A 14,670-nucleotide genomic window follows, 5' to 3' on the forward strand; every position below is an offset into this window, starting at 1 on the left:
CTACATATTAAAACATATAAATGCAGTGAAAATGAAGAAGGGTTAGGTGTGTGGGGTAGGAAGATTTAGAAGAGTTTGGCTCAGCCTGAAGTTTCCCTGCCGCTGATCCACAGAGCTTGATAGACATTAGACATCAGGGACCCCCACTCCGCCAACGAGGACAATCAAGGCTCAGCCTCATCACCCCTCGTCTTCCTCGAACCTAAACAAGCGGGAGGACACTGCCTAATGACCGACGGCCGCGCTTATAAAGAGGAAAATCACGCCGGCTGACAGATCATACCGAACGGTAATGAAATGACTGCCAGGACCCACGGCACCCACATTAAAACAAAAAAAGCAGACCCCCCCCCCCCCCCGTCGTCAGGGATACCCCCCCCCCCCCCCGTCGATGCGCGGAGGAGGAACAAAAAAACTGAACCACGCGCTCACACGGATTGACAGGCGGCCGAGAAGCGAAAGGCCCCGCGGTGAACCGAGGTGGAAGGCGGGGGGGGCACCGTTGGCGGTGGGGGGGCACCGTTGGCGGTGGGGGGGCACCGGGGCTCTATGGAGGCAGATGAAAGCAGCAGGACACAGTGGATTAGCGAAGAATGATAAGAGCAGCGGAGCACAGATGACGGGGGGGGCCAGGGCATCACGCAGGGTGACGGCAGAAGCTCGGCGGAGGCTCACCGCACCACGGCACCCACTTCTCCCGGATGTCAGCGCCCGTGCCAACCCAAAACAAACCGCGAAAGGTGTCCCTGCGCCCTCGCCACGCCGCGCGGTTAACGACGCGGCTGCAGAGCGGGCGGGCGAACGCACCACCAGGCTCGCCACCGGATCCGCTCGGCCCCTGACCTGCCTCTCGACCGGCACGCCGCTTCCCTCCAGAAACTGCGTTACAATCATGCCATCTGTAATTATAACGACAGCGGTAAGGGGCCACTGACAGTAACCAGCCCCACATCACCACCGCCGACATGCAGGAATCCGGGGGAAACAATTAAGTCTGGATGGTTACATATTTTAATTGTTATCCTGTCTTTTAATAAAAAAAATACACACTGCCAATACCAGGCCATTCCCCGCAATAAACACGCTGCTATCCATTATAATAATAATAATTCAACGACAACGAAAAGCCCCTTCAAGCATCCCATCACCAAAGTGTCCTTGGTTAAGACGCTGTAATAATTACAAGTCTTTAATAATAAAGATTATTTAATAATCTTTAAATAAGATTAAATCTCCATGAAAAATCTGTTACAGCAAAACACAAATTAAAACATAAATTCAAATAAATAAAAGAAATAAAGAGTAATATATATATATATATATATATATATATATATATATATATATATATATATATATATATATATATATATATATACAAAAACTGTAATTAAACTCTCCTGGAACTCAAATACAAACAAGCATAATTTTTAATTATGGCCAGATTCATATTATTTTATATTAATTGATTTATATTTTAAATTAAATTTGAGTGGACATTTAGTGTATCGATTTGAGTAATAAACGTTAGACATACACTCTCAAGTGCGCACGCCTGTCCCTGACCCACAGCATGCGGCGTCCTGCCCGACTCGGACGGTTCATGTGCGGGCTGGCGCTGCCCGGGCGGGCGGCTACGCCAGACCGCGGGCAGAGACAGGGGGTACCCGCTGCTCGCGTTACACACACTCTGGTACGGGGCCAGCTGTCACGGCGCTCCGCAGCGGCCTCGCGGAAAGTCCGCCGAGTGAGACTCTCTGCCAGAGAGGAACCACGCTCAACGGCCTGCTTTGATTTTCGTCGTGTTTTTTTTTTAACCAGAGGAGCGTTATTTATTGGTTGACAGCCGCGACGGGACCTGTGACTGCCGTCGGCAAATTTCCGCCAAGCTAGGATTTCTGACAGGAGCGAAAGCCAACGGTGGGGCGGACGGTACATTCTGCCAAACGGGGATCAGCTGTGGCTCGGGCACGGGCCCTTGCCCAGGGTGCGGCACGGCACGGCTCTCGGGGCACTGACCTGGCGTGTGGACGAAGTAGGCCAGGTAGAGGTCGAGCTCCTTGACAGAGACACCGATGTGATGTGGCTGCACGCACAGGCCGTGGTTAGAGCACTGGGGCGACTTGACCAGCCGCTCACCGTCCGTGCTCTCCAGAGGACTGCCCTTGAAGAGGATCACCATCACCAGGTCCAGCCTCCACACCTTGTCGGCCTGCCGCAGGCAGTCGATGCGCCGGATCTTGCCCTTCTGGTCGGGGTTGGAGAGCACGCAGCATGGCGGCTTTTTGCCCGTGATGGTCAGCACGAAATCCTCGCGGAACTCGGGCCGGATGTCCTTGCGTAGCTTGGCGAGGAGTCGCGATGCCCACTTCTGCTTGATCTCCGGCTTTTCGCCCAGCAGTTCGTCCTTGACGGCGCGCTCCTCGTCCTTGGACATGCGCTTCTCGTGCTTCTTGAAGTACTTGCGCTTGCGCGCCTGCAGGTTGAACCAGGTGTAGGAGAAGGCCCGGACGTGTGGCAGCAAGGCCTCGATGAAGGGGTGGAACTCATCCTGCGGTGCCAGGAGGGAGAGGGGGAGAGCGCGGTTAGTGGCGTGGCACACTGGGGCGGCGGGGGGCGACCGAGTTCCCGTCGGATGCGGCGTGAGGGGTCGGGAGGAAGCGCCAGGGAAAACGTCGCCTGCGGATGTAACATGCATTTTAAACAAAACCACTTGTGCAGCGAGATGAAGAATAGCCACTGGCAGGCGGCACAGGTGCAGACGAACAACTGACAAAACGGTGACTATTATTTAGCTGCGTGTACTTTAAGCCAAAGGATCGTAAAATAGCGCTGAGTTATGACAATACTTTAGAAGATCAGTTACACGGCCAGCTCAAGTGACCAGGGCGACATCAAAAGCGACATTGTCATGCAGTCGTAAAAAGAAAAACAAAAGAAGCGAACGACAAGGGAAAACAACAACATGCTGGCAAAAAAAAAACCAAAACACACAGAGCCATGCAGAGTGCATACGAGGAGGGTGGGATGGGGTACGAGGAAGCCCTCCATTAGGAATTCAGCTTTAAACCAGACAGCTCTGGTGTGCAACACACATAAGACCCCACAGCAATCCCACAATACCCGGCTCATCCGTGAACGCATGCCACCACACTGCGCCAGAGAGCAGCGGTCACCCGCATGCTCACCTGCCTTGCTACATCTTTACCTGCCTCCTTATTTTTTTTCCCACAAACTCAAACTCAAACGCTGCCACCGTAACACTCAAAAAGTTAATGCCAGACAACTGCAGCAAACAAATATTAAAATTAAAATAAAAAAAAACAAAATATAAATAAACAAACACAGAAAAGGACGGAGGCAGACAGTCTGGTAGTTACCATTTTGCACTCTCATCATAAATTCAGCACGTCGATTGCGAGGGAAAAAAAAAATAATTCTTGGTGCTCGGATCCCGGTCTGTCAGCCACTTAGGATAAACTGCTACAATAAGAGATGGGGGGATGAAGAAGGAGATAAAGGAAAGTGGAAGAAGGTAGAGGAAAAAAAGCCCCAAATGTCCAGTGGAATTGGTAAAAAAAAAAAAAAAAAAAAAAGTACGAAAAAAGAGGAAAGTGGGGGGGAGGAGGGGGGGCACAGGAACAGCACCAGCAAAAGAGTCCTGAAGGTAGCAGGGGCGGGAAGAGGCGGATTTTTGAAAGAGAAATAGACTGAGCAGGAGAAATAACAGCAAAAAAGAGAAAAAAAACCCCACAGAGATGGTGTGTGGTGCCCCGCGATATAAAAACGCGTAATAAAAAAGAAAGGGGAAGAGCCGCTTACGTGGACGCACTCCTCTGCTTTTAAAAATCTAAAGAGAGAAAAAAATGTCTGACAGGGCAGTGCGTGGTATTTGCGGAGTTTCTATGGGCCCTGCATAGGACTCACAAGGACAGCCTGGGACGGGGGGGCGCGTAGCACCACCACCGAATGGGCAAAAAAAAGGAGAGGACCCAGTCGATGCTGGAAGAGCGTGTGCGACCGCTGGCAAACCAAGGCTCTGCTCCCTTTTCCCCCTTTCTCTCCAACACTCTCTCACTCTCTCTCTCTCTCTACGTTTCTTTCCCTAACCATCGCCTGAGTCTTTGCCAGTGTACATAGGGCCCACCTATTTGGCAACGAGACGCCTACAGCCCAGCCAATACGCTCGCTTCAAGGGCTGGGGGGGGGGTGGCATAGGGGGGGGATGGTGGTGGTGGTGATGGAGGGAGCAAGAAAAAGAGAGAGAGCGAGACAGAGAGCAGTTTAGTCAGACGGCACAAAATTTGCCAAATTGACAAGTTCCTATCTAGTGCGCAGGCAAAGTCCAGAGGATATTAATTTTACATGCACCAATCCTAAACCTTGCCACTGCTACTGCTGCGCCCCCCCCCCCCCCCACTACACTTTGCCTCCATCACCACCATGGCCACCATCACACACTGCCGTGACACCCCCACGGCAGCACCCCTCTCTCCATTCTCTCTTTCTGCTCACATTACAGCACCTTGGCGCAGGCTGGCATGAGAAAGCACAGCTCCGGTCACAGCTGCTCCCAGATTCACCACACAAACAATGGGCTGGGGGGGGGGGGGATATTTCCCCCAAAACACATCCAATTGATGCAGTGCAATTTTTAAATGCCCCTCATATATCCGACCGCATTTTAAACCACACAAATAAAAATAAACATTAAAAATAACAGTAATGCAATTTTACATGTAGGCAAAAAAATAACAGGTACCAAAATGCAAATAAATGCCGTGTAAAATATTCTTAAAAGGTATTTAAACACCATTATCACCAAACATAATTAATAAATAAGTATCTATCCAGCGGTTTTATTTATTTATTTATTTATTTTAGCTACCGACCCCCCTGTTGTTTCTAACTCTGACGTACTTGTGTCACTTTCCGATATTTTTGCAGTTTTATAAATATAAAAAATAAAATAAAATTAAAAATAAGAAAGAGCTGGAATATGCCATACTAAAGGCTCCACGCAGACAGCAAAGAGAACCATTCTTTGTTGGTAATCTAGCACACAGATTTTTTTTTCCTTAAAGAATTATGAGTTAGAAATACTCCAGTTTATACATCGCACAAATGAACCGGCCCACGCCGCAATATTAATACAGCACCGTATTGCATGCACCTTACTGACAGTGACGTGCACCGCAAATGCCAGGAAGTGTTTCCAAAAGCCGGCCGGGTCTGTGAGCCTAAGTGCGGCGTGCTGCACAGACCGGCTCCCGCACCGCCGCCGACTGACCTTCAGCGACCGCCCCGCTTCCCCAGGCCGATTAAAGACGGAGGGGGGGGATCTGTCTGCCCTGGGCTGCTGCGCACTCCGCAAACGGAGATGCCGGGGCACAGGTAGCGTGTTTAAAGAGACGAGGAGGCCAGGAATGAATGAATGCTGCAGCATCTATAACATAAACAGCGACGTTTGGAAATGTCCACGAAAGCAGCCTTAAAAGTGAAAACACATGCTGCCACAAATGGCATTGTGGACTAGAATTAATATGAACCATTTTGAGACATAAATTTGAGCAGTTATTAACAAACGGAGCGGCAGAAGTTTCTCCAGCAATTTGCCAACAGTTCGAGTATGAAAACGTGGAAACACTGGCAAATCATTAACTGTCTGATTTTAGTTTATACTCCGTAATGTGCAGTTATGCTCTGATCGCCGTTCAAAAACACATTCTCCCCAGCATCCTAGATGACATCAGTTTTTTTCCCCTTTAATGATAGTTAACCTAAAAGCAAATAAGTCAATTAAAATAAAAGATTGAAATAAACGACGAAAAGTGAAAGAGACGCAGAGAGTGTCTGGCTGGCCCGTATAAAAGGCGGACGCCTTTGCCTCACATTTTGTCTGAACTGCTGCTGCTTGTCAGATGCCAAAAAAATCCAGTTGAATTGAAATTCCCCGCAATGCATTTCCGAAACAAATGTTTGAGTAACTGAACAATCAGCCTGCACAAACTGAGCACTGCTGGTCAGACAATATCTCCTTATTACCATTATAAGCACCATTTTGACAAATGCGTGTATATAATCTACATATATACAAACACACACCCACATAAATATAATTTCTATACACAGTGTAATACGACAACTATGCTATATTCTCCCCGCTTATTTTTAAGGTAGACAAGAAACGAGGCCAGTGCTATTTATAAGGAAACTCCCGCAATACAAATAGCGCGGTCCACGTTTGAATACGCGCTGCACGCGTATGTGGAGGCCTTTCCGTCAAAGCAGTTATTTGCAGTATCCTTTTCGGCAGCCATTTATTATTACTATGATTATTATTGTTATAGATATATTCCAATGGCACCGTCCACAGACAGCAACGCGTTTGACCACTGTGCTGCATGAGGTGAACCTTCAGAACGCGCCCATGAAATAAACAAGCACTGAGGCGGCGGCAGCTGCACAGCCGTACAGATGTTTCAATTTATTTTTGCAGGGAAGCTTTTTTTTATGATTTTGGCTCAGCTTTGGGTCTCCTCAACACCCTCGCATTTAGTTTAATTGCGTCAATTCCGAGAAGCTATATATATATATATATATATATATATATATATATATAAAAGTGTTGCACTTTTTGGTGATCTTAACGCTGCTACGTTGCAGATGGAGGCGATCCGTGTCCTCCTTACGCCGGGTGGGATTTAACGCCGCTTGCTGCACCCGCTCCGCGCGCGAAGCCCCCCTTTCTCGCCGCACCGCAGACACGAAGCGCCCGGCGCGGTCTGACCGGCAGAGTCGTCGCAGAACTGTCTCCCCGCCACCTTTTAAATGTATATCTAATATGAAACCGCATCTTATCTTTGCGAGCCACACGGTCTCTAAAACGAAGACCTTTGCTCGGTCGGGAGGGATCTCCTCTTTCGTTCGCCTCGGCATTTTTTACGAGTAGAGAAAGACTGGAAAGTGAGCTGAGGGCTATCGCTCCGAAAAGCTGACTTAGCCGACAGCCCGCTTCTATCCACTGTTTATAAAACAACTGCCAAAAAGGAGGGAGGAAAATAGAGGGAGAAAACTCAGGCGACATCTCAACTTAAGCGTTATACTTTACTGTCGTGGCTTTCAAATATTTATTGCAACTTTTTGGTTGCATGAGAAATAAACACTCAGCAATATATCCGCCATGACTAATCGGCCAACAGAGAAAAAGATTAAAACTAAGCTCCGTCCGCTTTTGAAGATTTAGTTGATAAGTTTATTTAAAATGAAATTTTAAACACATAAATCTCACATTGTCTCATTTGTAATTGTATGTCGCTGTATATTTTATCAAATGTTATATAACAAATGCCCGGCAGAAAAGTCATTTGCAGAAAGAAAGGCCCGGTCAGAAATATTTTGACAAGAGGACTGAAATATCTATATCGGTCTTTCGGTTCCTTATTTAAACAATGCACTTGGCACTATCTCTGCGGCTGTATATTTATTCAGGACGGGCGTAAATGCTGACAGCCATTCCACAGGTTTAGTCCATAGACAGGTACGACTGCAAAGGCTGGACTTTGCACAACCTGACAACGTAGTGCCAAAAAGCGTACGCGGTACACATGCAAATATTTCATTAAAAAAACTATGTTTAGTATAATAAATCTTCATACCTGCACGCTAAATATTGGATAGAACATCTGATTGTCCCCCTTAATATAAAATGAAAATGAAACATAACTCGTAGGCCTATACATAATGTAGATATCTTGAATTAAATACTATTAGCCTATATTAATTACAGGATGAAACGGAACTATGGACGGAGGGGAAATAACTATCCACAAGAGGGGCCGGATAAACAACGATCTCTTCTTAGCAGATGGTCTTTTCGCTGCTTGCTTAGAGCTGTGCTTTTGTACATTTTTTAACTCGATCTCCTCGAATCACGAAACTACATTCAGCGACCGGCCGAGAAAAGAACAGGCGACGAGCGGCACCACTGTGACAAAGTGCGGCACTGTCACTTCATTCACCGTGACCCTCATGCACAAGTGCGTCTAATGCGCTAAGCGCTGTCCAAAAAGAAACGCATGCCTACATGGGTCCTTCACATAGCAGACAATCGTAGGAAAAACCATCATTTTAACGCGGTATTGGAAATATACGCGTTAGATCATTCTGCAGTGGACCATATCAAGGTGAACGAAATGGCTGTCATCGCCACAGTGAACGGCACAACTGCGTTTCCATTGTAAGATATCACGGAAAATGAATTATATGAACATCACACATTATACAGTTCTATTTTGTTTTGTTTCCATAGTAAAATTACGTCAAAATGCATTAAAATTAAGTGTTTGTTCTGGTTTTCAAGTGATGCAAAAAAAAAAAAAATTCAGTTTTAGTTTTTTTTTTCAAATTAATTAAAAAAAAACCTTTATTTCTGTTTAAAATGGAAAGGAAGAAATCTGGAACAATGCGCATTAAGAGCCCCTTAAAGTATGAAGTCAATAGTTCTGCCAAGATCATTAAAACTACATATTCACGGCGCGCGCGCACACATTTATTATGAAAGAGAGAAAAAAAATTAAGGCTGCCGTATAGACTTGGCTTGAGAAAGGAGAAATTCACGACCTGGAGAGACAGTTTGGCACCCCGTTTAAATCAAGTCAGACAAAAGAGCAGTAGTAGTGGTTTACAGCCGTCAGTGACATTTATTTTAAATCGGTAACAATGGGTCTAGCAGTGTAATCAGAGATAGGCCTAGAGGCCATTATAAACTCAGCCTGATCCAATCAGTTAATTTCAGTGTGCACCGTTTAATCGTTCGTTGCAGTTCATTTTTAAAGCAAGTGCATTAGTTTAAAACGGACCTCAGTAACCGGTAAAGTGTGACTGACCCTTTGTCACTTAAGGTGCATATGACGGCAATACATTTAGATAAAATTACAGTTACTATATAAAGTTTATATAACGTATAGGTAGTTAAGTAATATGCATTCATGTAAACATGCACGACACGCAAACTTTGATTTTCCTCTATTGGCCACTTTTGAACGTCGCCGCTGCCTGATTTAATGGTTTAAGTGGGGCTGGGGTAAAACAAACAATGTACCTACTTTTCAAAAGTTTTATGCCAAAATGACACTACAGTTCATACGGGCTGGAATACACAGGCCTATAACAACATGAAGGTAGTTATTTTTAAAATTGCTCTGCAGTTTTGATTCCGTCATTTTTCCGGTCTCCCAAAGGGCCGAAATGTATGTGAGGCCGTGATGTCAACCCTCATATTAAATTCGCCATTAACTTTCCGTATGAAAACACATGACTCCCGTTTGCTTCGATTCAGTCACTGTTCACTTACAAATTAAACAATGCCAGACTCAGTGTTTGCTCGCCGTTGGGAAATAAAGTTTATTGCTCCACAGACATTTATTCCTGAGCGATCAGCCGACTTTATATCGCAGTTCAACTCTTACGCTCTTTTGCAAATAAATCTTTTCTGCACAGTAAAAAATAAACTATTCAAAGCCCGCGTACCAAGTTCATTATTTTTTGTATTAGGATGCCTAATAACTTTTGGGGCAGAACACGCAGTAAAACCCTTAACAACGGCGATGATCCTAATTCGTGGTCGCTTGAATTGTTTTAAGCACGAGACAAACTCCTAAAACGACTAGATTAATTATTTAATTCAAAATGGCCTTAGCCGACTCGAAACAGAACCTGATTATGATATCCGGAAAAAGGAAGGCCTACCGCCCATTAAAATCAACTTTATTTCCTTAGGCGTCCAAGTTCTTGCAAATATCAGAACTGCTGCAGTATTTTACTAAAGCGCAACCATTTCAGTTTTTGCCTAAATTAATATTTATTATTTTCGGGGCAACATTCATCGTTTTGTTTATACTTAGGTTGATTAAAAATAGGTGATTCTTAAAAGAAGCGTAATGACCTACCCTCAGTAATTTATTCTAATATTAACTGCTTCTGAATTACCATTAGCACTACAACATTTGTTATGGGCAGTTATTATTGAATTATTTTTAATTACAGGATAAATGTTTCTGTTTTATTTTATTTTTGGACGTCATGTTTCCCCTGTAAACTCAACAATCTCTGTCAGATAAAACTTAATGCGCCGAAAATGTCCCGTCCTGAGAGAAGGTAAAAGCCTAATTGCAGTATCATTTGTTTGGATCACGGTTAAAAGAAATATTTCCTCATGTATTAAAAATAATCCAAATAATACCTATAGACATGTCAAAATTAATACTGATGTTATTAAAACGAGTTTACAAAACAGTAATGAAGAGGCTAAGAGTCTTTAAGCGTATGTTGGTGTAAGGAAAAAAAAAATCTGATTCATTTCGACCTGCCACTGGACCACAGCGAAACAGCAGCACGTGTCACTGGAAGCGAAGTCCATTTATTATTCCGATAAGAAAGAAAATTAATACAATTCAATATTTGTAAGATATTCCAGAAAAAAAGTATTTTACTATAACTTTTAATAGTCCTATTGCATTAGAAAAGACATTTCGAATAATTGACACGTAAAAGTCACATGGCAGGGAAAATAAATGACTTGTCTCGGCGAGTTTGGCACATTTTACCTTATTAGTGAGCTCATTTATTTGTATTATTATATATAATAATAATAAAGTGTTGCACATATAAACAATGATGATTTATGTCCAAATTTATTGAACACATCTTCCATTCCCTGGCAATTTTCAGGGTACTACTAATACTTATATTATTATTATTATTATTGTTGTTGTTTTTGTTGTTGATTTATTTTTTACATTGGAAAGGGAAAAAATGGAATTAATTTTCCAAATCCATTTCAGCTGTAACGCTGCCCTCTGATAACTGTGGACCTGCCTCTGGAATAATTCCTTGCTGCCCACACAGAGAGGCCACATTACAATACGTGGCCTGTGCATGGCCGTGATGCTCGCTGTGGAGCATAAAGTATGAGGAAGGACGTGCTTTTGCAGACGGGAAGCGTCAGGTGGGACACCGCCACCCTCCCGTGTGCTGCGACCTCGGAGCGGCGGTCAGGGAGAATGCCAGTCGGCACGAGACGGGAACGGCGGGATGCTTTCCAGCCGCTCGCTGACCGGCCGCCGGGATAACGGACTCCTCGTCGAGGAGAAATATTTACTGGAGCCACGCGGCCGCTTGGCGGGGGGGTGGAGGTTTTCCGTCTCGCGATGCAATGTTAGCATCTGCTGGGTGCACCTCGCGGGTCCGACAGCGGCGCTGGTGTCAGTGCGCGGGCCACAGGTAATCCGAGCCCCCGTGCAATTTTAAAGAGTCATTTTCTACCAAGGAGGAAACAGAGGATCGGATGTTAAGGGCCCCCACTAATCCCCGACGCTGCTCTCGCCATTGTCATCAGTGCTTGCGGCCATCGCCACATACCCGCCTTAAGAGCACCATGGGGGGGTCCCCCTGGTGTTCGGGGGGGTGGGGGGGAGCGGGTGCCGGGGAGCAGGGCGAAATCGCCTTGGAAATTTGGAATTTCCACTGTTGATATTTTGTGAATTTCATACAATTCTCACATGATCCATAGCACTGGATTCTAACATATTTTATGTGGAGGGTTTTAACATTATTATTATTCCTTTTTTTTCCAGAGCTAGTAATGCCGGCGTGGCAGGCCAAGCAGGAAGATTAGCCATGGCGTTTAAGTCCTACTGGTTTCGCTGGAACGGGGAAAACAAAACAAAAAACAAAAACACGCAGGGATGATATGTGAGCGTGTGGAGGGGGAGGGTGCTGAAAGCGAGGGACCCGCACTGGGGGCCGGAGCGCTAAATCGCAAGGTCGGGCCGCGCTGGAGAGGGAAGCGCCTCGCCACAGGTCCTGTTTCATAACAAGCCACGCTCCGCTCGGAATACCTGCCAACAAGTGTAACTTTGCATGGGGGCGGGGCCAGCGGGGCGTGAGGCTGATTGGCGGTCAGCCGTTGCCTAACAGCCCGATGAATGCCAATGAGCTGCGTCCCGAGGCACCCCCCCCACCCCCAACCATCACAGCCAGCCTGGCCATTGTATGTGAGGCTGGACAGCCGTGCCTGGCTGCCAGCGAAGCAGGCGGCAGGCAGATGCCGAACATCCCCCCCCCCCACACACACACCCCCCCCACCCGGTGCCGTAGCAACGCCGAGGCGAGATTTCGATCGCAGGTACGCCGTGTAACGCCAGCGGTGTGACCATCAGAGTGGTCCTGTGGCCTATGGGGTGTCCCGGACCCCGGATGGAATTTTCCGGTAGGTGTGATGTTTGCTTGAAAGCGGGACAAGTAAGGCGGACATGGGCCCGCCGGTTTGTTTCCATCTAGAAGCCGCAAGAAAAGCGACACGCCAGGGATTAGCATCAGATATTGCTGTTCATTTCAGAGCTGCCGGATTGGCATCAGTCAAAACGGTGACACTGATGACAGCATCTTTTCTTAGCAGATTTTGTAACAGATGACAGACGATTAAGTCCCCCCCCCCCGGTTTTCAGTTCCAGGGTTAGCCTGCTGACCCCAGATGTCTGGCCCGGATGTCGTCACGTCTGGGGAGCACCACCATCCTGAGTTGGGGTTATTTCATTAACAAAAGATGCTGCAGCCTGCTTCCATCAGAAAGCCCGGATCTGGGGTGTGTGTGTGTGTGGGGGGGGGGGGGCATCCCATTTGGGTCATGGCCCGGAACAGGAGCCCACAATCCACCGAGACAAAGGTCTGTGTGCTGAGGAGCGTCAAGAGGCCGAGAGGCAGGGGATTGTACGCCCAACAGAAGGGCACACCGGACCATCCATCAACACACTCTCATTCACACACACACACACACAGTTCATATGTTCCTATCATAAGCCCTAAGCTTAACCATAAGTAACCAAACTAAATACAAAACTTTTCGTCTATTTCATTTTTTTTGGTTACAGTCACAGATTTTTCTAAAATTGAGATAACACTTGTGGGGACCATTTAATAACAGGCTTTTATCACATTGTGATATGCACAGTGTAACACATACATAACCCATGGAAACACACACACAGGGGGTGGCAGGGGGGTCTGCTCAGGATGGAGAACTTGTTTTTAATCGGATCCCCGTGAAGGTGAATGGTCCTGCCACACTGGTGTGGCTTGTGTCAAACACCGGTGCCTCGTGGGGAGGGCTGGGGGGGCTGGGAGGGGTCACTCTCCCACTCTCTAGCCGTGACTCAGTCTCCGTCACCTCTGAGGCGAGCCCCGTTTTCGCTAAATGTGTTGCTGTAGGTGAGGTTATAGCGAACAACACAGGAATATTTTTCCAGGTCACTGCAGGACTTAAGCGGACGGGGTGACGGATCCGCCCATTTCCGGGCGTGTGGGACTCATTTCCCTGCACAAACGTCCCGGATCGGCCTGTGCCGGCATTGCGAGCCGTGAGGGGAAGGCCGCCCCAGGACCGCCATAATCAGAACGAGCAGTAATCGGCGCGGTAATAGGGCAATTATCTTAGAATTCACTTTTCATCAGCATAAACGTTTTTTATATTAATCATTAATCCCTGGGATAACAAAAAAATAAATGAGATGAGAAAAAAAAAAAACTCCCGCTCTGTGTATCCCAGTGCAGGCGGGCGGGACGGGGTGCCTCCACCTTTGAAGCCCCCCCCCCCACATGATCCGCAATTACCCCGCTTTACAGACCGACGCGTTACTATGTGTGAAAATCTGGAAGCCATTTGCGGTCGCCGCCCGGCCCACTGCAGCAGCGGCGCCGGGGAAGGATGGCGATCCGCTCCCGCCCCATATTCCACACGCTGGGCCTCCACACCCCCCCCGCCCCCGCATGCCATCGTCACCATTACTACCTCAGGAGAAATACTTTGTTTAATTAGCCATTTTCATAAGGGGGCGGTATGAGGCCCAGTCGGCTCAGCCCCGGTGCGTGTCACCAGAAGGTTGCCAGTTCAAGTCCCCCGCCTCGGCAGAATAGTTACATCCCCATTGGCCTCCGGGAAAAGCCCTTAACCTCCAACACTACATGCTGGCTCACATCATGCTGTGCCCCCCACAGCCTGCCCTCACCTATCTGTGTGTCTTATGGAGAGAAAGACAGAGGTAAGAGAAGTTCCCCATTGAGATTAATAAAGGATCACTATTCTATATGGAAACACTACTTGGGGGCCAACTCAAAGATGTCAGAGAGTAGGGAGGGGGGGTCTGGAGCCTATTATTATTATCCTGCCATCCATCCATACATCCATCCACTTTCTGTACCCACTTGTCCTCTTCAGGGTCGCAGGGAGTCCGGAGCCGATCCTGGAGGCTATGGGCGGAAGGCAGAGGACAACCCAGGATGGGATGCCAACCCATCTCAGCGCCCTTAGCATTACTACCAGTATTATTATTGCTACTATTGTCACTGTCTTAATTAAACGTCACCAAATGTTATTTTCATTCAGCAAAGCTGAGAATAGCTGCAGTGTGTATCATTTATTTTCATTGTTATTATCGTCATTATTATCGTCATTATCATCGGTATTATCATCGGTATTATCATCGTTAGTGTTAGAGGGTCTGTTACTCTCTAAAAGGAGCGATGGACCCCACAGAAAACCCCGAGCCTGAGACGCAGAGGCTCCGGCGGACAGAATGCACCGCGGAATCCCGGAGGTTGAGCCCCTGAGCC

The 14,670-nt window shown here is 46.9% G+C and overlaps 1 protein-coding gene across 1 annotated transcript in view; it reads right to left on the reverse strand.

Moving 5' to 3' along the window:
• The window catches only part of LOC125742104 (nuclear factor 1 X-type-like), a 61,426-nt gene that overhangs the window by 25,275 nt on the left and 21,481 nt on the right, over nt 1–14,670 (reverse strand). Inside the window, 1 exon segment of the mRNA XM_049013774.1 lies at nt 2,020–2,551. Within this exon segment, the coding sequence (XP_048869731.1) occupies nt 2,020–2,551 (532 nt within the window).

This window comes from Brienomyrus brachyistius, chromosome 5, assembly GCF_023856365.1.
Source record: "Brienomyrus brachyistius isolate T26 chromosome 5, BBRACH_0.4, whole genome shotgun sequence".
Taxonomy (NCBI): Eukaryota; Metazoa; Chordata; class Actinopteri; order Osteoglossiformes; family Mormyridae; genus Brienomyrus; species Brienomyrus brachyistius.